At 45.4% G+C, this 26,725-nt stretch overlaps 1 protein-coding gene across 1 annotated transcript in view; it reads right to left on the reverse strand.

The window, feature by feature from the left end:
- LOC144146518 (neprilysin-like) overlaps positions 1–26,725 on the reverse strand; it is a 52,888-nt gene that overhangs the window by 2,145 nt on the left and 24,018 nt on the right. The window contains exons 8-16 of the mRNA XM_077678463.1: positions 24,460–24,513; positions 22,132–22,235; positions 18,268–18,323; positions 17,505–17,556; positions 12,749–12,816; positions 8,193–8,308; positions 3,452–3,517; positions 2,313–2,417; positions 2,035–2,111 (exon numbers count right to left, since the gene is read on the reverse strand). Of these exons, the coding sequence (XP_077534589.1) occupies positions 2,035–2,111; positions 2,313–2,417; positions 3,452–3,517; positions 8,193–8,308; positions 12,749–12,816; positions 17,505–17,556; positions 18,268–18,323; positions 22,132–22,235; positions 24,460–24,513 (698 nt within the window). The remainder of the gene's footprint in view (positions 1–2,034; positions 2,112–2,312; positions 2,418–3,451; positions 3,518–8,192; positions 8,309–12,748; positions 12,817–17,504; positions 17,557–18,267; positions 18,324–22,131; positions 22,236–24,459; positions 24,514–26,725) is intronic.

Below are 26,725 nucleotides of genomic sequence, written 5' to 3' on the forward strand. Positions count from 1 at the left end.
GCCTGGTGCGAACCCGCTTTTTACGATACAGGCATGAGGGAGGCAAGCTCCAAATATGGGGGAAAAGCGCATGACATTTGGGCGTCTGCGGGTACGCGGAGGGCGTTCATGCACTGCGTAGGTTTCGGCTAGTGAATGCTACGATTCCAAGCCGTCCTAGGAGGCTTATCTTTATGCATTTTTACAGCTGACAACATGGCAGAAGCGCGGTACGATGATTACTGAGTTATTGAGAATGCCCATGCAACAACGCCAATGGTTGTGTTTTACAGAACCGAAACCGAAACCGAAACTTGTTTGGTTGCTCACCTTGGGCATCGTCCAATCACGGTGCCCGCTCCTCTTAACGTCACAGCTTTAGTTGGTGCGGCCGCCGCAAATCGCGCATGGTAGTTTTTCTTCTTTCGCGCTTTGTAAAATAATTACCGATTTGTCAATCGTAAAACGATGAAAAGTGTGCTAATTTGAGCCAGGCTACGCAGTGCAAGCAAAAACGGGAGCTTGACAAATTCACTTCAGTGTCCCTTTAATGCTGCGTGTAAATAAAGTTTTTTCATCCTCCACCGTGTCTTTCACAGGAGGGTCGTCGTGAAAGCCAATGTAAAAAGTAAAGCCGCAACTGGTCTTTGAAGCTGTGTGGAAGCCCGGAAAGCACTGTCGCTTTATTGCGGGGACGATAGACACAAATAGGGCAACAATCTTTGCCGTTGCGTCGTAAGAGGGATAATAGAGCAGAGAAGGAGAGAAGCACGTGGCGGCGGTGGTGGTGCCTCCGAATCATTACCGACGTTGCTACGACGACGTCAAGTCAAATCGCGCGGCTAGGCACTTGAATTTGCCGACAGGGCCGCCACAACTCGTCTCGACGAGTCCCATGACTCCCGTTATAGCTTGTACGCGTTGTGAATTTGAATGTGCCACCAGTGCAGCGCCACAAGACAGGGAGAAAATCGAGTGAGGGCGGCGAAATTGCGATACTGGTGAACAACAAGAAACAGCTATAGGCTGGCAATGCCCCTGCTAAAGCGAGCAAACCTAGCTCCAAAGCCGGTTAGAACGTAAAGCACCGCTGGAATGGTATAAAAGGGTCATGCTGGATGCGCCGCGCTGGCAACTCCAAAAAGCCCGAGCAAGGCGTGTGCTTCAGGCTAACCGTCAAGTTTGCGAGGAAGAGCGAAGATTTGTTTGTTTGTTTGTTTATTTATTTATTTATTTATTTATTTATTTATTTATTTATTTATTTATTTATTTATTTATTTATTTATTTATTTATTTATTTATTTATTTATTTATTTATTTATTTATTTATTTATTTATTTATTTATTTATTTATTTATTTATTTATTTATTTATTTATTTATTTATTTATTGAGGGGTTTAACGCGACGACGCTTCACAGGCGAAGAGGGGCGCCGTAGTGGAGGTCTCCGGATTAACTTTGACCTCCTCGAACACACAAGTGTGAAATAGGGATGAGATGCTCACGCATTCATAAAGATCCACCAATGAAGCCTCCATTACTTTTGTTTATTTCCTTCTTCAGTGAAAAAAAAAACGGCCACGCAGGACCATATTAACCCGCGTTCTTGTGTACAGGATCACAAAGCTTTAGCCGCAAACTCGCCAGACGGACTGTGTCATCGGTCATAAACACGGTCTTGTTAACTTATTACCGAGTTATCCGACTTGTTATTTCATTCTTCTCTTTGCTTTAGAAAGCTGTCCGACCAAAGTTTTCTTCACCCTGCCCCTGTTATTATATAGAAAGCAAACTAATTTTTCAAGAAAGCAATGAAAAAATTCCCCGCCGAAGTTTTCGAGGGATCAATTCATTGCGATGTAATTCTGCGCTGCCGCTTTCTTAATCTTTATAAGCGACGTTCTATGTAGCACCTGTCCAGTCTACCTGATAAGCTTTGAACAGAGGACATACATCTCTCGAAACAGCGTTCGGGTGACGCACGTTGTTTTTTTATACCACAATGTTATTTAGCAATCTTCTTTTACATAGTGCCGAAGCCACGTGACTCTTACCTGTATTGTGGATCCGGGAGTGAGGTAGCCATGTCAATGATATTTCGCAGTTGGTTGGGAACACTCTCGCACCATGTCTGGGGGTTTTAAACCGGAGAGAAGGAGAATAAACATTCAGGGGGGGGGGGGAATATTTTATCCCGCATTTGTTCCACTTCTACAACACGCAGGAAATAAATCCAGTTAAAAGAGAACTGTATAAAACTAGAAAACTTCACCCTGTCGAGAAAAAACTGTGCCGTATCAAAACTCTAAAACTGAAACGTTGTACCACTGACCATTGCGAATGATATGAAAAAGAGTTGATTCTGTGTGAGGTCCAGGTTCTTGAGGCTGCTGTGCTCGAACTCTTCTTCATACTTTCGCATAAACACTCGAAAGCCCTGCGCCGGTAGTAGAATTATTGAGAAATTGTTCCGAAGCCTATCAAGGAACTTACGTACAAGAGTTAAGCACAATTTAAACTTACTGCACGCGGAGAACTCACATTTTCCCGAGACAGCGGCTCGACCGCTTTAAACGGTGTCGTGAATAAGTACACACTACTTATCATTTCGTTCTGCGCGGGGAAAGCCACCATCGACATTCCTCGATTAATCAGCTCTAAAATGTGTGCCTTTGGGTGACAAATGCATGACACTTTGGTACAAGTGACAACTCAAATACGGTATTTTTGTTACAGCGAGTGCTTACTAGACGTATTAGCTGTTAACAAAAACCCTCAAAGAATTCATTGATGCGACTGTAACATATGATTTTCCCTCACCGCGCAGGTGTTTAAATTTAAGCATAATGTGAGCTTTCAAAACGCCCATTTGCTTTTAAACGGCCAATGAAGACGAAATACAAGATTGTTTCATTGAAAAAAAAAAAAAAAACTTTTGTTAGCTCATTCCATTGAAGCCGCTAAAGATGCTTTTAACCGGTAATGCAAGAAATACTGCAATTAGTCGCAATTCGTGCTACATCACGTGAGCGGCGTTGCGTTATTAGAATACAATCATGGTTACGTGTGTGTCAACTGCACGTGAATATTGACGTGGCATGATAAAACGTAACTCCAAGCCTCCGCATAACTACAACCACGCGGTATAGTTTCTTTGTGGTACATTTGGTCGGCGGCCATTAATAGAACAAAAATCTAGTGAGGTCATATGGAACCAGCAAAGACGTGGCTGGTGGGTCGGCAGTGCTTCATCTCTTTCTTAATATATAGATGATTAGTTTGAATTTCGAAGTAAAATTGGTGTGATAGTTATTTTGACAATACTAGTTGCATTTCGTCTGCACGGCCCGTTTAACAATGAGTAAAGGGCTTGTTGAATATCTTATAGAACCACCACAAGCTGAACATTCTCCTACTAACACGCCTAGCTTTGTTTTATATTGCCTGTTCGCTCATGTGTTTGAAACTTACTTTGTATGCGAGGCCAACAGCTGCCATACTAGTCACCATTTCCTTGCGGAACGTGTTGATCTCCGTCTGAAAAGACACAGTTCGGCAACACAGTTGCACTGTAAAGCTTTTTGCAGCAGAAAATAGGCAAAATAAGTGGAACGTGTTGATCTCCGTCTGAAAAGACACAGTTCGGCAACACAGTTGCACTGTACAGCTTCTGTCAGCAGAAAATAGGCGAAATAAAGGTGGTAAAAATTTTACAAATACGCTTTTTTTTCTTAGCACCATGCATACAACCCCGACTCCAAGTAAGACCTTAAGCCAAGTATATCTGTGGTTGTGACGAGACTTGAAGCTCACAACCGTCGCTCAATTCGAGCTAACACGCCAGCGGAGCCGCCTTAGTTTTGACTGATCTTGAAATTTGCTGAGCGATAAAATTGCGATGTTCCTTCGAGGTTTCATGTAATGGGACTGTATTGTTAATTAAACATTTGCAGGTATGAAAGAAGAACCATTTAGCTGCTCTTGGCAACGCCCCCATGCTGAAACCTCGAAAGCCATTCGTCATCGTAGCCCTTCACAGCTCTACATCAGTATAACACCTTCGTTCGCAAACTGCGCACGTGAACGATATATATCTTTTACAGCGCACGCTGTTCAGGCTGGTGGTTGGGCCGGCAAACGTTGATTGATTGATTGTTCGGTTTAACGCGCCGACGCAACGCAGGCGAGGAGGCGCGCCGTAGTGGAGGGCTCCGGATTAATTTAGACCACCTTTGGACTTTTGAAGTGCGCCGAAATCTAGCACACACGGGCGTTTTGGCTTTTTGCCTCCATCAGAAAAGCGGCCGCCGGGGCCCGGAATCGAACCCGCGACCTCGTGCTCAGCAGCGCGACGCCTTAGCCACTGAGCCACCGCGGTGGGTGGCCGCCAAACGTGCGCAGAAAAGAAAAGCTCGGGCCATCCCCTCTAACGTAAAACCTGGGGAGTGGCCAAGCATGAAGTGCATAATTGTATTTTTGTTTTTGCCCACGGAGATGAAACCGTTGCGGGGTAGAGCTATACCGCTTCGCTGTAAAGGTCTTGTGTCTTTGAAGCAGGAAGCGTTCTTGCGCGAGGCGTTGGAAAACGAATGCATCGGTATGTTCTTTCAGTGCGCGTTTGTGCCCACGGATATGAAACGTTCGGGCATGAGTCGCTTGAAAACGAGTTTCCTGGTGTCTTATTTTAGTACTCGTTACGTTCTAGCGCAAGGCGTTAGGGAACGACCGTCCCGGTGTTTGAGTACCATGACTACATGAATCTTCGACGGCAACGACAGGAGACGCCGACTGCCCGAGCCCCTACGGGGAATCGCCGCGAGTACGTCGCCGAGTGAGGATCTAACCGCGCATGCAGGCACCGCCCGACCTTCGAGAACTCTCAGCCCAGGGTTTGTGGCATGATCTCTCGCGTTATCTTACCTCCACCAGTTCACGTGCCGTCGCGCCTCAAGTAGGAAGCACAGAAAAACCCACTCTACAGACGTCGAGTTCGCGAAGTCGGCACGCACCGGCTCTGGTGCGTGCTACGCGGTCCACTTTGGTTGGGAGATATGTGGGAGCCTGCGGACAAAATGATCCGGGCCCGCTATTCATGGAGAACATTCAATGGCAAGTTCGGAAATCCGTGTGAGGCGTAACAGCCCAGTCTCTCAGAAAGGGAAGGATTAAGCGACAGAAGAAGAGCGTCACTTCTAAAAAACAGGAAGCGCGGCAGGGTAGCCGCCATGCAAGAACGGACGCGACGACTTCGGTCGAATCCTGAATACCGGGCCGGTGAAGCGGCAGGGAAATGTCTGTGAGTAGGGCGATCAGAAAAGCAGAGGGCGAAAGTATGGCGAAAGCGTGAGGGAATAGGAGGTATAGCGAGGCCGCCGAAACATGGTCGGTGTCACGTGACGACGCGCTGCGAGATAGCGCCAGATTTGCGCGCCGTCATGCGTTCGACGATAACGTTATCACGCCCTGAGACGAAGGAAGCGCTTCGTCTGCCGCTGCAGTAAATGCGCCGCCCGAGCCCAGGCTTAGCGCCGCCAAAGCCAGAATCCAGAGGTACGCGCACATGAAGCAACAGTGGTGTGGTCTGTAACAACACATACATATCCGTCTGGAATTCTTCCCCTCAACATACCTCACACAGTAGAAAAGCTGAAGGAGTGCGCTCAAATTGTGCATTAGGGATTACGTAATTGTCAGCCATTTTTTAAAGCTTGACAACTTTCCCCAAAGCCATCTTTTGTGAGCGAAGAAAAGGCGCTTTTACCCATCCTAGTGACACCTCAAAAAGTCAACATAATCTCATAAAATAGCGCCAAAAGGGCAGCTTTAGTTCCGCTCTACCAGAACTTGCCTAATGGTACTAAGACAAACAGTTGTACGAGCGCCACCGAAACACAATAGCCGAACTCAAGCAATTCTGGTTGCACAGAGAATATTATGGTAACACAGCTCAAGCGGGATCCAGAGGGAGACCTTCGTAACAAGGGGATAAGCGGTCATAAAAACGTTTAAGCCACGTTTCCAGTAGAGATGCGAAGTTTGAGCAAACAGTGGAGCTGGGGTTGTTCACTAAATTTTGACATTTTTAGCTCTGCTCATTCTTAAGAAGAAATGGTTGAAAATCGAAGCTTTCTCCATGCAGACTACGTCAAACCAACGTCCAAAATCCACTCCATAAAAGTACAAAATCAAAACTGCCAAAGTCCGAAGATAAAGTCCACTTTGACTCACTAAAAGTTCGAATTCCGTGGCAGCGCTACCAACCCAAACGAAATGCTGCGCGCCTCCAATGCCGTGATAGCGCAGCGAGGTAGACTCGAGCTTCTTAACGTGAGGGACTCAGGGTCGATTACGACCACGGGAAGCCTTTTTATAGCGTGAGCTACACTGGCCGAGGTTGAGCAGTTTCGCGTGGCTCAGGCAGAGCCGTGCTGCGCATGCGCGAGGAGCAGTGACGTCACACGGCGCACAGAACGTTTCTCGCTAACCGGTGCTTCTCACACACCCCACGTGCCCAGCGTCTTCGCCGACCCCCGTTCCGCAGGTGGGGACCCGGTCCACTTGATGATCACGCGAGGGGTGGCCGGATGTGGCACCGATTGCTCGTGCGTCGCAGCAACACCGGCGTGCGCCTCTTGAACCAGCTTAGCTCTGAGCCGCATGATAAATATACAAGTCTCACATAATGCGCATACGCCGTGGGTGTCATTGAAGCAGCAGTAAGCATGATAATCAAACTAACCCTAGACAACCAGGAGAGCTAAGAATAACGAGCTGAACCTTAGCTCACGCTACGTATATCCTAGCATAGCCGAGCTAAGCCACTGCTAATATTTTTTTTTTGAGGCGCGCACTCCACACACCTGCTGGTTTGCTCTATGCCTTCTCTCCACTTTCGCTCACATTTCTTGGCGTAGAATTTTCCTCCTGTGCACTTTGCTTTTCCGAGTTTTCAGCGATGCCAGGCGCGGATGGAACTGAAGCTTGATTGGAGGGCGGTGAGTTTCAAACATGTTAATGAGTGTTCATGCACAAATTGGGCCTTTCACTGGTATTTTCTAGGCTTTCACTGGTATTTTCTGAGACGTTCTAAGACACAGTCATCCACACCTCTTTACTGGCCCTGCCTGTCCAGCCTCCGGGGCACTCGACACTCACTACCATTCCCTCTGCGAATGCCCCGCAGACACGTACCCCACGGTTCCCTCTCCAGACCACTGAGAGCAGATGTTGCGTGACACGGGGGAGTCAGACCAAGTCCTTACCACCTCCCGGGCCCTGGCGGTCGCGGCGGCCCTGTGGGCCTCCTCCACCCCTAACACCTGATCCCGATGGATAAAAAAACGTATTCCTTCCTTCCTTCCTTCCTTCGGTAAGGTACATATGATCACCCGTACCTCGAACCTCTTGAATTCTCCAAATGCTGTATGCACAAGAATTATGAGCACATTAGTGAACTTCAGGTGGTCAATATTATACTGCAGTACCCCTAAGCTGCGCGTCTGAGCTAGTCTGCAGCCGAAACGCCATATTTCGTGATTGTTGTGAAGTTCCGCTCGAAAGTAACGGTTCGGTTTTTGACCAAACCTTTGGTAACTTGAAAATAATCCACCCTGACATAGATGCATGCTGTGAAGTCAATTTTATGGCTACGGGCATCGTTTGAAACTTTCAAATGCTTGCTATAGTTGCTTTACACACAGTCACCGAGAAACTGAGGCAAGAGTACGACCAATAAATGTGTTACAATGTGTTTAATCGCAGTGTATTGTTAGACTTCTGGAGTTGCACTAAGGATGACGCGGTTACCTTATAACATGAAAATTTCGAAAGGGAGAGAAAGAGACAACCATTTCGATGATGTGCAAACAACTCAGGCATTTTCAATTGATTTGGGGTTTGACGTTCTAAAGCTGCGCCAGGGTTATGACGCCAGCCGTAATAGACGGCTTCGAATATTTTGATCACCTCGGATATTTAACGTGCGCCGCACTGAAATAATTTCATTTTCTTCTGTCACGACCAAAATGAAATACTACCCGGCCGTTTAAACGTTGGTTATTGTAGTACGCAAAAGTTCCAACGCGTCAAAAAGGCTGCAGAAAACATTCGACTAAGAAGTCTTTAGTACAACGTCAAATAACTACTTCTTTAAATTTGATTGCGCTGAAGACGAGCCTTCGTGGTCTGGCGGACAGTATCTCTTTCGGCCTACCTTGTTCACAGCCTTGAAGAGGTGGTTGTAGCAAGCCTCTACCGTGTCGCTGTAGTTTCGGATGGTTGTTGAGTCCCACCAGCACATATATGTCTCGTTCTGGTCAAAGCAGCGTCCTGTATTTAAATATAAGCACAAAGAGCAGCGTGTTTGAAGTCGTGCAGTTTCGCATGTGGCATCTTGACGCAGTTAATGATTTGTATTCCTTTGTGCCAAAAATGCAGTTTATAAAAGCAGTAAAAAAATTTAGCTCCTACGATACTGTCAAAATATGAAAGCTAAAATAAAAATTCCGAGTCATAACTTATGTAGAAAACATTTTTACGTGCTTCAGACATCGTAAATACCCAGACAATACAAAATGATCTTATTCAAGGTGCGCGACTACGTAGGCGTGCATCTGAGTTCTGGTTTAATCAACAAGAATGGCTCCAGTTAGAAAGTACATCCGTACCACCAATTATGCTGTATCATTGGAATCTGTTGTACGCTTCGCGTGACGTGGTGGTTACGTGCAACACTCACGTTCCTGTTTAGTTTTACGAAGCCAGCTCCCCACCTCTTAGAAAACGTGGTGTCCAACGCACGTTACGACCAGATTGCAATTGCATTCATAGTGCATCGATGACCGTCTACAAAAGAGTACACCTTTAAGCCTTTCTCAAACAGAAGCCATCAAAAACCTTATAGTTCGAATGTAATTTGAAAAACTGAAACTATAGCCTTGTAAATTAGACCAACTTGGATGTTATTCGTTTATTTACTGCCTAGATTATGCTCCTGGAAGCGCGGAAAGCAAATACGCTTTTTCAACTCGAAGATTTCTGGTGACAACGCGGTTATGCGCAAAGGGTTTCCAGTTTAGAGCATAGCGCTATTTTTGTTTAAGCAAGAAAACGACCGCAAATTACGCCATTAGGAAAATCAAAATCAAATCAAATCAATTTTATTTCCTGATAAAACTGCGTGATTTCCAAGGTAGACGCTGCATAAGCAACTTGACGGAGTGCAAGAAACCACTACAAGTCTCAGCGACGAGCGTAATCACAAAAATAAAAGTTTCCACTTGAACGTAGCGAAATAGCATTGCAACAATAAAACAAAGAAAAGGATTACATACTTTAAAAATTCACAATACTTCATAAAAGTACACAAAAAACCTACAAGATGAGAATAGCATTTTGTGGACGTCATTAAAAACGTAATATCCCAAATATGTATACAACAAATCTCAAATTAAGGAAACAAAGTAATCAACAGTAATCATACTAAAAACCGGAAAAATATTGTCGACCTTTGCTTGATCAAGAATTTGGCTATGTTTTGATATTTGTTAAAAACTGATCTAAGGTTATGGGCCAACCGTTGTAGTTTGTAATTGTTACGAAAATAGGGTGGTTTCCAGATATCATGACGTCGTGTGTTTATTTTTGAAGCGCAGTATTTCAAGCCAACCAATTATGTTAGGAAATTACTGATACTGGATGAAGAAAAGTAGTAAGTCTGTTTGAGGCAGTATTCATAAATGTAGTCTGTTTTAATTATATGATATTTTTAACTGCCTCCTTCGTTGTGGTGAGTCATTCAATATTTTCTATCAGCCGAACCATTCTTTTTTGGAGCCCGAAATGTTTTGTTATGTAAGACTTAATTGTACTGCTGTACACAAAATATGTTGACGGGCTAGTTGGTCTGACACTCGAAAAGCCATAAGGATTGCGGGGAAGGACGACACAAAGAGGAGACAACAGGACGGGCGCAACGTCCGGTTGCGCTCGTTCTGTTGTCTCCTCTTTGTGTTGTCCTTCCGCGCAATCCTCATGGCTTTTCAAGTATTGCTGTACACTAAGCAATAGTAACTTGGTTGGGAGTAAATTAATGCGTAATAAATCTGAAGCCTCACCTTTGCCGCAAGTAAGAACAGTGTAAGTTTTTTACAGAGATAGTCTGTATGGTTCTCCCAGCTTAGATGGCAAGTGAGACAGACCTCATAAATTTCGTGTGCTTTAACAATTTCTACAGGTTCGTCGTCAATGTATATCATTTGATCCGAATTAACTTTTGGATTATTTTGACAGAAAATATATAGCCGTAGTTTTAGGAGGGTTAATCTTTAGTTTATGTAATTTTGACCAAGTGGTTATTCCTGTAATTCTGCATTGCATTTTTGTAACAAGGATTGTATATCGGGTCGAGGAAAGAGCAAAACGTGGGCTTGACCAAATTTTGATTGCGAAAAGAAGAGTCAGCTTCGAAAATGTGTCTGGTTGTCTTCACGCGGTGGTTAAAAACTAACGACAATGAGCATCCGCTGGTTCAAACCAGCAAATGCTTATTGCTTCAAGCCTGCAGGAATTTGTTACCCCGAAGGAAAACACGCTACACAAGAAACCATCAGCCAGCCCCACACTTGTTTTGATGTGCGAATTTGGAATTGAGTTTGCAGAGCCCCTTTGCCGTTGGCGCGATAACGGCTTGTTAGCCGATGCTTGAACCCCAAGGTTTCTGTCAAGAGTCTCGCAGGCAAGTACGGCTATTTCACACAAGCTTAGTTTCTTAAAGCCGCAGAGGGTTTAGAACTTAAGAGCAACATTCAAGGATCAGCGGCTGCCTATTTCGTAAGCATTGTTCATCCTATACACCGTGGTTATTGCTCTCTTACTCAGCGACCGAGGTGATCTTTTTGACAGGGGTCCAAAAACGCCCACCGATACAATGCCACCTGCGACTTAGCCTCTTTTTTTGGTTGTTCCTATAGAGACGTTATAACAACACGGTGGCGAGATTATGTTTACTGGTGGGTACAAGCCCGACATTTGCTGTACACAGCCACCGCCACCTGCTGCTTCAACATGGAACACTCCTTCTATTTTTTATGTAAATACTAAAAGGTAGCCGCCATTCTGCCTTTGGAGCATAGGGTTACAGTCGTGGGTTTAAGAATGAACGCTCTGTGTTCGAACCCAGCAATGCTAATATTTTGCATTGACCCGTTATGTTTTTACTGAGAAATGTTCCCTTAGCTCAATTCTGCAGATTTTTTACGGAAATACAAGCTATTTGGTATCTTTTAGGTCGGTTTGAGGTGTGGCGCGGCATATGAACGCGTTTAATGTTTTGCGCCCATCACATGTTCCTGGATTAAGCCTTTCTTGGGATGGAATACCGCAAAAGGGTGATACCACTGCTATCATCATTAGCGCATTCGCAGTTCCTGGTAATAGGGGAACAAAACGGAAACGCGTAATTCTTATAAATCGCTATACTCAAAATCTGACGATTTTCATGCAGTGATAAGTCATCTTGTTTCTGTATCATAATGTCTTAAAAACACGAGCGCAATTACGCCCTCATGTGCTGCCATTAATTTAACTTTGGTAATAATTTTGGAAACACATTTGAGCGAAAATCATGCGCAATTTCCCACCGAGAAAGTGGGTGACCAGCGAAGCGGATGTCACCAATACGCCAGAGAAGCACGAATTCAGGGGGAGGATTTCATTTCTGCAACGGAAATTGCACACGTGGAACGGCCGCTACCGTTACCGTTGCACCGGAGTACACTGCTGTATAGATTAGCCGCGACGACAATGCAAGTGGGCAGCGCCATTGTCCCTTGCTCTTCAGGCACAGTTCAACTTTATTCTACGGCGGACGCTGTTTCGCGCACAGCGGACAGCTCCAACGGCGGCATCAACCTATAATCAAGCCAACACTGCAAAAACAAACGCGCGCACGCACACTATTGCCTCGCTCCATGAAACGCCTAGCGATTTAAAGTGGAGCCTCGGGATTGTGCTCCACGTGGGTGACCACCGCCACCTTTACGAAACCATAGGAAAGCACGCACGGGAGCCAGGCACGTAATTAGAGCGCGTTTAACGAGATGGTGCGCTGTTTCTGTTGATGTAGAACAAAATACACCAAACTCCATTCCAAACTCCAGGCATAGCAGAGCTTCACTTTAAAAAGTGACAGAACATGACTCGTCGGTTCACGTAAACGCGCGAACAAGGGTAGTGCACATTTACGTGTCACGTGATTTCAACAAAATCGCCAACGACACTCTCAGAGATGACCAATGGGAATCGGTCTTTTTGATGTTCGACAGGTTTGCGGTGGTGCAGTGTTTCTGCAGGACACAATATAAAATAAATCACTCCAATGCCAGGTCAATAGCAAACTTCCCTGACAAGCATCGAATGGGATACTATGAAACTTGATGCATTAATGCGCAAAAGAGAACCAGTCGAAATTTTATGTTTGTAAACAGGGCAAGCTAGCTGTTTGAACGAGGCGAGAATCAGGTTAGTTAAGTTACCATTTTAGCCTTTTAGAAACCTCACGGGAAATCAATGATATAAGGGTGCAAGCACCAGCCGAATCATACGCGAGGCGTAGGCCACATTGGTTTCTATGTCATGTTTTGTTGTTGTGGTCTCCTCCCTTGAAATTTCTTTTTCGATGGTGTGTAGGCACAAGATAAGCAGTTGAGGCGAGATCCCTTGCGCCTTATCACTAGTCAGGTTCAAATATCAGCTTCCATATGGACTTACCTTCAAATATTAGTGAGCTCATCATCTTAGATGCAATCAAGAAACCAAGGGAGCCAAAGTTAAATGCCCTGGAAAACAGAAAAAAACAGCGCTTAGATTAGCCACCGTGAGTTCTCCCTTCCAGTTTAATATTTTTTCTCCTTGCAGGGCGCTTGACTTCATTTTACAAAAGAAGTCCTCACTGAAGTTTCTGTGATGTATACGAATGCATCTCTTTAGACGTAATGATAGTTGCCGGCACCTAGAGGGAAAGTTGCATGTTAGCGGCCTTTTGTGAGGCAATGGTTATACCCTGCTTGATTGTGAAGCTCCGTTTGACTTGATGCTCTCTTGTTTTTCGTTTCACTTTGATGGTTTCTTTATTGATGATGTGAGGTTGGAGCGATAGTGCAGTGATTTTTCGAGCTTTTCTGCTAAGCCGTAAGTTTCCGCTCAAATGGAGATTAATTAGCCCGCATGATCACTGTACACCAATTGCTATTTACTCGTTGTGCTGTAAGCCGGGCTCTTTAAATAAATGTGAAGAAGCGATCCAAGTGGAAAATCTTCACACACTGTGAGCTTGCCAGGCTAAGCGCTGTGTTTTTTTGCTTCCGATGGTGTGTATCGGGAAATAGCAAATTAAAGACACTCCGAAAAAAGTTGAATATCCCGTCTCGGCACCACCACTCAGCTTCGCGAGTCAAAGGAAATGAAATCCAACTTTTAAGAACGTCCACTATAGTGTGTACAAAACGAAAGATTATTGAAAAGGCAACTGTTTCGCCGAACGCCCGCATATAGGAACGGGTATCTGCATGACATCGTCATCATCATAATCATCACCAGCCTATCTACGCATACTGCAGCGCAAAGGCCTCTCCCATTAATCTCCAATTACGCCGGTCCTGTGCTAAATGCGATAAATTTATCCCGCAAACTTCGTTATCTCATCTGCCCAACTAACTTTCTGCCGCCCCCTGCAACGCTTGCCTTCTCAAGGAATCAACTCCGTTACGGTTATCTCACCTTCGCATTACATGCCCTGCCCATGTCGATTTCTTCTTCGTGATTTCTACTAATATGTCCTTACCACACGTTTGTTCCCTCACCCACTCAGCTCTCTTCTTGTCCCTTAATTTTATACCTATCATCTTCTGCTCCATTGCCCGCTGAGTCGTTCTCAATTTAAGTTGAACCCTCTTAGTGAGCCTCCAAGTTTCTGCCCCGTGGGTGAGTGCTGGTAAGATACAGCTGTCATACACTTTCTTCTTCAGGGACAATGGTAGGCTGTCATTCATTATTCGATGTATTCATTATTCAATACCATTCAATAATAATGTAGTCAACGGTAATAATGTTTGTTTCCTTCGTTTATTTAGCGGCTTATTTTGTTCTATTTGGGATTAGAAAATTTATTCATTATTTTATTTCCTCCATTAGCTTTTACATTACATGTTGATAGGGACCGAATAGACATTTGCTTGTGTTTTGTGTTTTTTATTATCTGCGTGGAATTCAAAACTCGTGACTCTTTCATGTATTTAAATATGCTATTCTTCAATTTTAGGTGCCACTTACGTTCTTTCCGTTAGAGCATACCGGTGTTACCTTTCTATTTAGACATTTATATTGATTGTCAACTCATAAAATTGAGCGCACTTCAGATTGAAAGCACTATATCAATAAAAACCTATCACACGAGAAGACAAAATCATATGATAGCGCTTTTAGGTAATTAAAAAATGTTTTGCTTAAGCCCAGTTAACTAAATAGGCTTGGATGCAGCGTCCATCCATAATACACGCGATAAAACTGCGCAAGGTGAGCTTTTCTGTAGTGGCAGAAACGTCATGTTTCAGTTAATGTATCAGGTGCCCTAACTCCGCGTTTTAACAGAGGTCTCCGAGCAGCCTCAATAAATCACAGCTAATTTACTTCTTTATATACACCAAGATTTTACGGCACTCCCAGGGCGCCGCCATGTTTCCGCGATCGGTGGGTCGCCATGTAGGCGCTTCCTGAGGGACTGCTCGAACAGATGCCGTTGCTTTAGCCGCACGGCACGGCTCGCGTTGGAGTGCCTATCGCGCGTCTTTTTCTGGCTTCTAATTTCGATCAAAAATTGGTAAGCGTCCTTTTATTTGACCTGCCGTCACGCCAGTGCGAAATATTTGTATGCCAGGTTTGCCCATGCTGGATAGAGATCGCGAATACAACGTGTCGTATGTTTCTCTAGCCCTAATCACGACCTATGAGGCTGTTTTGCCATGCCAGGCTTTTTGCGGTCCATTGCTGCACCCGGGTTTGTCGGTCACGCGCTTTTAAAGCAAAGCCTTGTACCTCTACCAGCTGACGGTTCTTCCCTAGAGTGTGGGACAAGAAACTCCCAACGCGGCTTGGGAGGCGGAGGGCGCTTTTCAGTCACGGAGCACAGTGTAGGCGGCACGGCGATATGGCGCTATTACCCAGCGTTCCCCGTGCTCACCAAGGCGGGCGCGTCGGCGGAACTCTTACACCGTCTTTGTCGTAAGCTTTAGCGGCGGTTTTGGCCCTGTTTCGGCGCAGCTTTGCCTCCATTGCGCGCTTACTTTGCACGGCTTGATTAACTTATTCGACAGCACCTCCTGCGTAACCCGGACCCGGCGGAATTGAGTAGTCGTACGGCAAAGATACGTAAAAGATTTGTTGGCAGGGCGGGAAAACAAAATGTAGAGACCATTTACAGACACCTGGCCGCTTGAGAAACGACAGCACCTCCTGGGTGAAGCATTGGCACACCTGGCATAAAATTAGTTCTCACTCACCGTGAATGCACTATTTGGTGAACGGTTATACTGTGTCGTGAAGGCATGTAAAACAAAAAATTGTCTCCAATCCACGCTGTGAAGGTGGCTGAAAGCAAAGCTGGAAACGATACCCACAACAATTGCCCATGTGACGTCACTAGAATTCACACGCGTGTCTCTATAAAGATTGAAACCAGAGATTCTGCCTGCCGTTTCCTAGAATTCGCAGGGGCGGCGTCGATTAATTGATAATTGATTGTATGGTTTAACGCGCCGACGCAACGCTGGCGATGAGGCATGCCGTAGTGGAGGGCTCCGGATTAATTTTGACCACCTCGGGATCTTTACCGTGCGCCGAAATCTCGTACAGACGGGCGTTTCTGCTTTCCACCTCCACCAGAAAAGCGGCCGCCTCGGCCGTGAATCGAACTCGCGTCCTCAAGCTCAGCAGCACAACGCTTTAGTCACTGAGCCACCGCGGGGGGTGCAGGGGTGGCGTCCCGAACGCACAAGCGTCGGCCACGGCCGGGCTAAAGAGGCGGACGCCGCCCTGTAGCCCGGACGTGCGTCGGCGGAAAGAAAACGGCTAGGAGCGTCATTCGAAGGGTGAGACAGCGGAACCTAGCCACCGTGATGTGCTAGCTCTGGGCTACACCACCGCGCGACACAAGTGCGGACACCGGAACTATTCGGCATGTGAGCTTAGTGATTCCCATTTATACCGACCTAAACTAGTTAGTTGAGTAAGTTTGAGAATTGCGAGAAAGATGAGGGAACTCTTATAATCGCTATTTATCAAAACCAGTTGCTCCTTTCGCCTTTTGTAATACTTGTTAAAACACAACCGCATTGGTATTCATCAATTTATAAACGAAGTCTCATTCGTGGCAAGCAGTGCGCAAAAGGTAGTGTGTGTCTAGCGGCCAGATGTCTCTATGAGGTCTCCACATTTTGTTTTCCCGCCTTGCAAACCAATCTTTAACGTATCTTTGCCGTACCACCGCTTATTTCCGTCGTGTCCGGTTTTCCCAGGAGGTGCTGTCGAACAATTTATTCAAGTCGTGCGAAGTATGCGCGCAATGGACGAGAAGCTACGCCAAATCAAGCCCCAACAACCGTCTGTAAGCAGACGACAAAGCTGGGTCGTGCCGATGTGCCCGCAGGCGTGAGAGCGCGGGGAACGCAGGGCAAATTCGCCGCGCCATCTACACTTTGCTCCGTGAGCGATAACCGTCCCGGCCCTCTGCAGCCCCGTTGGGAGTATCTTGTCCCGCACGCCAAGAAAGAACCGCTGGCTAGTAGAGGTCGAAAGGTTTTCTTTAAAAAATGTACATAACACTTTTCAAAACAGATTAGGCGCCCTAGCAATCCACAGAATACGTAGTACCGCCCGGGCGGTGGCATGCGGCTGGGGCGGCAGCTGTTGCTCCCACAGTCCCCCAGGAAGCATCCGCATGGCAGCATACCGATTGGGGGTAGAATGGCGGCGCCCCGAGAGTGCCGGAAAAATCTGATTTTTCCGTCTAATCGCAGGTCATCTTCCACTGGACATTCAGGCACGGTTGAGTCTATGGACTCGTTGCAAATTTAGCCTCATTGGATGGGCAGGCTCAATTGGACTTTAGGATCGTACCATCGAGCGTCTCGCTACCCACGTGACCGAATGAGCCTTCTGCTTGTTGAATTTTTGGACCATAAGTGCGTCGTCACATCGCTTTTTCTGAAAATGTCGTGCGTGCCGTTTGAGATAAACGTAACATCTTTGATAACACTCGATAGCAATTCTTTCTCGTATTGTTTCCATGATTAAATTAAAATTGAATAAGCAACGCTTGTTCTCTGTTGTAAACGGCGATTCTTTGTAAGAAATGGGAAAAAAGAGGGAAAGGCTAAGACAGAAACGGCTTTAACAACGCTGCGAATTTTCTACGTCTATAATGTGCAGCCACGAGCACAGCCGACATGGTGCAAAAAACATTAGAACTTACGGGCTCAGACCGTCAGTGTACAGCGGCGGTCCAAGCAGCGCCCCTGGAACAACTGTGGAAAATAAGTACAGTTGTTACTGTACATTAAAAGACATCCAAATGAACACAGTAATCTACCGCAACGCATATCGGTGAGTTTGTTGGTATATATCGGGTTGACTTATTGTGTTTGAGTGCGAGCTTACATTTTTGTATATTTGCCTTGTTTCAGTATTAAATTTATTTGGAAGTCATCGTTCGCCCTGTATGCCTATCTTTTGTTTTAGGGTTTTTTTCGAGGGGCAGGTAATCACAGGCTCTAAGACAGAGTGACGAAATCTCTAGGGACGGTCTCTTTTCTTGTATCTCTCACTCTGGTTCCTCTAATAAATGTCATACGGATTCACCCAGTTTACGCCTCACCGTTTTTTTTTTTTTTGTTTTGAGAAAAACAGGCTGGCGCGAACTTTCAATAAACGTGCTCGCAGTTATTACTAATATACTTTCCCTAAATCTGTCCGAGGTTCCATTAGTGCTAAGTAATATTAACATGTGCTAAAAAATGTTGCAAATAACGTGTGAATATTGCGAAGATCTCATTTCAGTTCAGCTGGTCTGGAATGCTCTTTGACGGTGGTGATGATTTTCCCCACCACAAAAAGTTTTCAGCAGCAAAAGCGCGGATGAAGGTTTGCTCCCAAGCATGAAAAATTACGGACTGCTGGCCAGGAAACGCTGCTTACTAAAGCCATCGTATTAAAGCAACGCCGTTTACAAAACTTACCTACGGTGTTGTACATCGCATCGTAATGGACTTGAAGGGAAGAATATGGAACATCGCTGGAATAAAGGACCAAATGTTTGTGTTTGGCAGTTTTTTCCTCATACCCGCCTTACACAAAACTACCAGCAAAAAGCCTAATTCTTGAACTCAATAGCATTAGTTTTTCTATGTAGAATAAAATAATTAATGGCGAAACTTTCTATTGGACAATTTTTATTCAGTGAGAATGACTCGCGATTGAGTCGTATACTAGGCGTTTTTTTTTTTTCAGACCACTTGGCGGGGTGTACGGGATCTCTGCAGTTTAAAGCCGGAGAACGCTTCGAAACGTACGCTTTAAACCGGCGGCTCTCGTAAGACCGGTGGGCAAGAAAGAATCTATTTTCTACATTTGTGTCTTTGTTTTGGTCGGAACCACTCCGGACCAGTGCGAGCAGTGTGTTTCTTAGTATTAATTTTCTTTTTTGCTTTATCTCGCCCTGTATATCGTTACGTGCTACGGTGTTTTATTTGAGTAAAAACAAACTTGTCGTTATCGTATATAATTTCACGTTAGAATTTTCATTCGTGTACTTGAAATTTGGCGTAATTTTTTCATCGGACCTGCGTGCTAGAAATGACATCTGCGAATCTCGCCAAGAGGGGTGTTTTTTTAAAAATGTTGCTAGCATATACGTCGTCTTCTGGCGCGCTGTTATTGAAGGTTCACTGATGGTGCTAATGCTTATTTCACCGAGAAAACAACTAGAGCACAAAAGGACGGGTCAGCATTCAACCTCGCTTAAACAACAGGTTACAGACGAAAGAATGCGACACATTAGAATAACAATGGTCATAAAGCGTTTGCCTGACATCTGCGTAAAGCAATAGATAACCCCCCCCCCATCCCACCCGCATTAAGTGTTCTACACGTACGTTAAGCGTTTGACACCCTAATCTTCAAAAGGGCTGTGAAATGGCTGTGGACGTGAGGCAGCAATGTTATTAAACCCATTGTAGTACGTGGCCGACATTCTAATTTCTAATTATACAGCCCAAACGTTCAGCGCAAAGGACGATAAAAACATAACAATGTACGTTTTTTGTACATGGTTTGAAGAGTGTAGAATGTGTCTAATATTTGATTGGTTAAGGCCATAGCATACGACAATAAGGTCTGTGAACTACACGACTGGTACCCCCTTAACCTGGTGACGTTCATAGCAACAGTTCATTTCAAAGCACGGCTCCTGTCCTTTCTGGAAAAAGTCGTAGTAACGACGACTTTGTCCAGAAAAGGGAACGGGCCGTATTGGACAAAGTCGTCGTAACGACGACTTTGTCCAATTGCTGTTCTTATATCATAATTTCAGATATACCGTAGCCAACAGGGTTAGTATGCGCCCATACTGGCATGCAGCGGTTTATATACCTTGTACCAAAATTAGTGGTGAATATGTTAACTTCTAACAAATACAGGTTGTTAGACAAGTTGCAAGACAAGTTGCAAACGATTGTGTTGTACGCTTTATAAAGGCGCAAAAGGAGCACACGCTAAGCTGACGTCCGAAGAAAACATGCTCTCCTTCTAATATAGAAATATTTTCTTACTTAATGTGCAAGTATCTGGGAATCTGTGTTCCGTTTTGAAGGTGCGAGTAGATCTGGGTGCGCACAGTCCTGTAACTCAAGGTGTGTGTACAACGTACTCAAATTTTGACCTTACCGCACTGCAGCACTTTTTCTTGTCCAAGCACTCTTTTCTGATCGAAACACATGGTCGGGTGGAAAGAGTATTTCCACCCTTCTAGGTACATAACGTTGTGAAAAGGTTTAGCGTGTGATTACACATGGTTGTTTTGTAATGGATATTGCAAGATGGCTTCATTCCATTGCAGTCGAAATTAAAAAAAACGTAGCTGCAATGAAGAATTTGTTTTTATTGACATCCGCATCATTTTTTTTAAACACCCTTAAACGTAATCGCCGTTGGTGAAAACATTTGAACTTGTGTGGGCAAATACGGGACTAAAAGTTTGTGTCAGTGCTAAGGTAACAGTGGAACTAGAAGCAAGCCTATGCGGTCGAGACATGATGATGATGATGGTTGGAATATAGTGGTGCAAATCCAACTGGGGCAAAGAAGGACAAGAAACAGCGGCTGAGAGACATTTTAAGGCAGATACCATAGTCTCTGAGAAAGAACAAAAGTATTAAACCCGATGAGGATAACTGCTGCATGATGAAGTTTCAATGTTTCTGTAAATGTATTCCAATTTGCTCTTGCTCTATAGAACAACTCAGGGGAAGATGATTTGCTTGAGCCTTGACCTTTATATGTTAGTGAAATAGGGGCGTGATCACTACCGTAACGGTCTGTGTCCACGTACTATTCAAAAGATGGAAACAGAACTGCAAAGCCAATGGCCAAGTCAAGATGTGAATAAGGGTTGTGTACTAGGTTATTTTTAGCAGACTTTTCAGTATTGAATAGGCATACTCCCGGAGATGTCCGGAGTTTTTTGATAAGGCGACCGTGCAAGTCCGTACGGGAAAAGCCGCGCAGTGAACTACGTGCATTGAAATCGCCTATTAGAATGTAAGTTTCAGGCAGCTGATCTATCAGCACCTCGATATCAAAGCTAGATAGCTGGAAATTAGGAGGGATGCAAAGAGAGAATACCGCTATATACGAAATAGATATTATTGTAGGAGATCACGCCCAGGGAGCTGATTGGGTGAGGTAGGGCGTCGCCTTGATGTCGAAATCGGCTATTTGGGCCCGACTCAGGAGTGCTGTGGCCATCTTCTGGGTGGTAACTTCCACCAGAAGTGCCCAGGTTTTTGTTTCTTGCCTTTGTAGGACTTACCGATAATTCTCTCTATGCGCTTAGAGATCAAGAACACGGACAATGAGCAACGGGCTTTTCTTTTTCAACAGATCCGATTATCAAGAGACGTCGGTAGTCATCAGATTTTGGGAAAGTATATTCTCGGAGTTTTAAAAAGGAGAGATCGGTGCGGCCCCGTTTCACGGGCTGATCACATTTGGAGGGGGTTCATAAAATACCATGCTGCATAGATTAAGACGAGAGCGGGGCTTTTGTATAGCTTTACCCCCGTGGCCAGAGAGGTGCCGGAGCTCCCTGCCTGGTAGATAGACAGACCGCCCATCGGCAGGAGCCTGACCATAGTTCCGACGGCCATAGTTAGAAGCTTCTACCTTTCTCTTTAAAACTAATTGCTACACTTGGTGACAGCGTGAGTGTGGGGACTCGGGGTCCGCTGGGTCTCCGATATTGTCACTTTGTATACGCGAGCTGGTCCCTTGCGGTGAGTAGGGTGTCGAGTGCGTAGTCGGGGGTGGAGTGCGAGTGTCGAGTGAGCAACGTGCCTATTTTGCTAATCAGTGAGACTACAACAATACTTCGATATGCCGCAAAACCTTCAACACACAAAAAACCACCAAATCACAAATTGCGCTGGTAGATGTGTTGCAACAAATATTGATAGCGGGAGATGAACTTGGTGGAGGAGAGTTATAAATCCGACAATTCATTGAGGATATTGAAAATTTTCTAAACAGTGAGCAACTTCACATCCGTTGCTTTTATGCTTGAAGCAAGGAACTATCGCAGTCACACAGGGAATTTATGGTCTCCCACGCTACGTTACCCACGCGCACACAGAAGAGAAAACGAAGAGTCAATAAAGCGCAAGAAAGTGTCAACCTCTAAGTAAAAAAACATACTTCAAGGGAAGTGTCCATTAACGCAGGCAATATTCGTTTACCCTTTGTGAAGACAACCATCAGCGTGCGTAATGATCAAACACTAAGGTACTACCTAATTCCATGCTGTATTAAAAGCAAAGTTCAGCACTCACTTTAGGAATTCTGAGTGATTCCAAGCCAGCTTATGCCATTCCTTCACGGCCGCAAAGACCATAAGCTTAACCACAAGGATTACGTAAGTGCCGGAATGCTCAGTCTGCAACGAAGTGGAGAAAGAAATATGAATTAAAAATCCCCCAACACTATTCGGTGTGTTTTTTATCTAGCTACAGGAAACCAAAATATTTGTATTATTACTACTCGACGGGAGAAGCACCCAGGTTTCGTAATCTTGAATAGTTTTGAGAGACATATGCGTGGTAGCTAGGTGCGTAACCGTGCACCCGTAATTCGACTTCTATTAGGCAGTGTTTCATTCATGCTAGAAGCTTGCCCAGCTTGGCCACAAAATTCGAACACCTAGATCCCACCGCCGCTCGGAGGATTCGGTTTTGCAGTGGTAGGGGTGGGGCAGAGCCTAGATATGATATCCACAAGGAACACAATAAGAGAAAAGGTTGTACGAAGCAGGTGAACAAAAGAAAAATAACTATCAAAACGTCGGGATGTAGGGGAAAGACGTCACGTAACCTAGGTATTGCGAGTTCCATTTATGTTTTGTCTACGGGGCATTGCTAAATGGCCAATCGCCGTAATGACAGGAGGCCTCGAGGCCGCGCAAGCGTCGTGCACCAGTTTTTAGTGCAACACAGAAAAAGAATGATCGAAAATTGGTATAAATTGGCTTCAGCGGGCCAAAGTGTAGCTTGATTTTATTTTTGGCGCGAATTGGCGGGACCTTTTTGTAAAAAAAAAAGTGAGTTTGAAAGTATCGTTTCTTTAGAGCGCTGCTCACTGCGGGTTACGGTACATCCGTGTTGGTGAAAGATGGTAATGCTGAATACACTGCGTAATAGGTTGTACAAAGTGTGCTTGAGTGAAGTAAAAGTCAATAGACGCGCGTGAAAATTGACACACGTGAAATTGGAAACTTAAAAAATTGAACACTGCAAAACCTAGCATAAAACGCAATTAATGCAAAAAGAAGAAAGTTGCTAATGTTTGCTATCCTCCCGATCTTTAGAAATAGAGAGAGAGAGAGCAAACATCTTTATTGAGTCCGGCAGCTGGGACGCAGCCTAGTCGTCGTGTCAGGCCGCCACTCGTCGTCGGCTCCCTACTCATGCATTGCCTCCAGTGGAGGCAGCAGTTTCGGGGCGCTGGCGTTCGAGGGCCCCCAACATCTGCTGGACGGCCGTATGTTGTATTTCGTAGTCCTTGTCTCTGGTCGCACTTGCGAGGAGCGGCGGGAGCGTTTTGACTGTATTGGCTTCACTGGGGTGTAGTCTACAGTCCCACAGAATGTGAGATGCTGTGGCTCTGTCCTTCTTACACAACACACACACGTCGCTTGGGAACACTTCTGGACAAATGTGTTTGGCTATCACCGGAGTCATTAGCGCATTAGTTTGTAGTTGTCTGTACACGACCGCTTTTCGTCTCGTCAGACAAGGGTGCGGTGGTGGGAAGGTCCGGCGGTTAGCTCGATAGAGAAGATATTTTTTTTCTCGGAATATACAATGCAGGCGCTAAAATTAGAAAGATGCACTTCAGTGCCGTTTTTTTTGGAGCTAGTTGGGTGTTCCAGGCGCACGAAGCAATCCCTTTAAAACGTATGGAACTTTCGTTTAACTGGCGACAATTAGCGTTTTCAAAAAATGCATCCACCCCTGAGGCTTCAATAGAACTGCAAGGATGTAGGATTGCCAAAAAAATCAGAGCAACGTGATCGATTGGCCCAGTTGGTGTTCCATGGTTTTGTACAGTTGGGCACAAAAAAGAGACAGGGACACTGAAAGGACGTGACACAAGTGCACTACGACCCGAAACCTGCGCACTTGTGTCGCAAAGACACGAACAAGAATACGACACATACGTACTTTTGTCATCTCGTTCCAAAGTCACTGCTTATTTTTTGCGTTCAACTGTACAAAATGAAAAAATGATAGGTGTGGAGTTTTGTCATAAAACGGATACTTACAAAGGGCAAATCGATGGCCGTAATCTGTTGACGCGTAAGAAAAAGAAACCAGTTTATGCGACAACAAATACAGTCAAAGGCTTTCGATTAGACGATAAGGCCAGTTTTTGCCGTCATAAAAGAAAAAAAAATGTTAAGAGCGGCACTATCGAGGCTGCAGCAGTGAAAATTTTTGCTAATAATATTAAGAACAACTTTTAATTGTACCGCGTAACAACAAGTTGCGTGGTAAAATAAATACGCTATATACCAACAATCAACTGAATATAATTTGCCTACTTTTGTAGTGTAGCCACACATGATAACTACGTTCTCAATGAAAACATTGTTTCAGCCTTACGTCTTCCATTAGGTCTTCGTTCTGGTCGCCGACAACGAACTTTATCCGCTGCACCTGCGACATAAAAAAAAGTACAATGTGGGTTCGCAATACCTTCCTACATTTTTATGCTGCTGTTTCAGGTTCGCAAATACATAAGCATATATTACGTGCAAACAAAATCCTAGGGCATACAATGAACACTTCAAAAGAATTGCGCCCGAGGGGATCAAAAAGGAGTGTTGAATGCCTTACTCTTTTTTAGTTACTATTTCCGTTTTCTACTCTGCCCTGCGTTACGTGCGAGTGGCAGCCAGGCGAAGAGCCACGATTTCACAATGTCGTAAGAGTTTTTATACCTCTAACACACATGCAAGCTATAAAAACTATGAATTTGGAAACAGCTGGTGCCGGTATGCTTCGGTTTGCGGACATTGGCATACCGAATGCGTTCAAGAAAGCAAAAGCAATAGGGGGCACGACATCACTGCAAGAATGGATCGCTCACCCTTCGTATTGTTGCAGATGGCCCTTATCTTCTGCCCGCAAGATGCTCCGGCAGTCACGGATTTCCTGGCGGACTGGCACTACAATCGAACCACTTCACCCGACTACTGGACGCCGCCGCTATTTTCGCCCACCGTGGAAGGCAGCTGGCAACCACGGCCACATAGCTCCACCCACCCAGATAACAGCGTGCTCGCCGCCGAATATAAGCAGCCGGCGACCGCGTCAGTCTTGGGGCACGACATCACTGCAAGAATGGATCGCTCACCCTTCGTATTGTTGCAGATGGCCCTTATCTTCTGCCTGCAAGATGCTCCGGCAGTCACGGATTTCCTGGCGGACTGGCACTACAATCGAACCACTTCACCCGACTACTGGACGCCGCCGCTATTTTCGCCCACCGTGGAAGGCAGCTGGCAACCACGGCCACATAGCTCCACCCACCCAGATAACAGCGTGCTCGCCGCCGAATATAAGCAGCCGGCGACCGCGTCAGTCTTGGGGCACGACATCACTGCAAGAATGGATCGCTCACCCTTCGTATTGTTGCAGATGGCCCTTATCTTCTGCCTGCAAGATGCTCCGGCAGTCACGGATTTCCTGGCGGACTGGCACTACAATCGAACCACTTCACCCGACTACTGGACGCCGCCGCTATTTTCGCCCACCGTGGAAGGCAGCTGGCAACCACGGCCACATAGCTCCACCCACCCAGATAACAGCGTGCTCGCCGCCGAATATAAGCAGCCGGCGACCGCGTCAGTCTTGGGGCACGACATCACAGCAAGAATGGATCGCTCACCCTTCGTATTGTTGCAGGTTAGTTATTTGAATAACAGCTTCTGCGTTAAATCGTCAAATCGCTGTCTTTTAGTGGTGTCGTGCCCCAGACACTCTCTTTGTGTGCTTGAACGATGTAAAAAACGAATCACCCAATGCATAAGTAGCTTGTTGTTGCTTTTGTCTGGCGACGTGGAATCAAATCCCGGTCCGGATAACATGCCTGTCGCGAATACCAGTACTCATGAGGACCATCCCCACCTTGATAACAATGATATGTTAGCTAAGGTTTTGGCAACAGTTCAAAGAATTGAGTCTGGTCAAGACGATATTCGAACTGAACTTCGCGCAGTTAAACAGTGGCAAACGTCCGTTACACAGTGGCAGGCATCAGTTGATACAGAAATAAAACAACTATCTCAAAGAATCCAATCAATGGAAACTACTGCATTGCATAGCAGTGGCTCACCCTCGGGGCCTGCCTCTGCTGAATCCCTCCCGAAAAGCATATCGGACCAACTGAAAGCCACAGTTACACGTTGCGACGACGCCGAGAACAGGCTTCGACGTGATAATTTACTCTTTTTCGGCATAGGTGACGCATCTTCCGAAACATGGCCTCAATCTGAAGCCAAAATAATAAATTTCTGTTCGCAACATCTCGAAATAACACTTCAGCCATCCCAAATTGAACGCGCTCATCGGCTTGGTCGTTACAACCCTGAGAACTGCAGACCCATAATTGCTAAATTCGCTTTTCACAAAGATAAGCAGGCTGTCTTGGCAAACGGACTTAAACTCAAGGGAACAGACTTTGCAGTGCGCGAAGATTTTTGTTTTGCAACGCGGCTATCAAGGAAAAAGCTCATGGAATTCGCTAAAGGGCAAGACGCTTCATACAAACTTCGCGGCAACAAACTACTAATCGGAGATAACATTTATGTGTATGATGCCACAAGTGACAGCGTAACGCAATCTTCTAAATAGCCACGACAGCTGA

Source organism: Haemaphysalis longicornis, unplaced genomic scaffold (assembly GCF_048455015.1).
Source record: "Haemaphysalis longicornis isolate Haplotype H1 unplaced genomic scaffold, Haemaphysalis longicornis Haplotype H1 scaffold_7, whole genome shotgun sequence".
Taxonomy (NCBI): Eukaryota; Metazoa; Arthropoda; class Arachnida; order Ixodida; family Ixodidae; genus Haemaphysalis; species Haemaphysalis longicornis.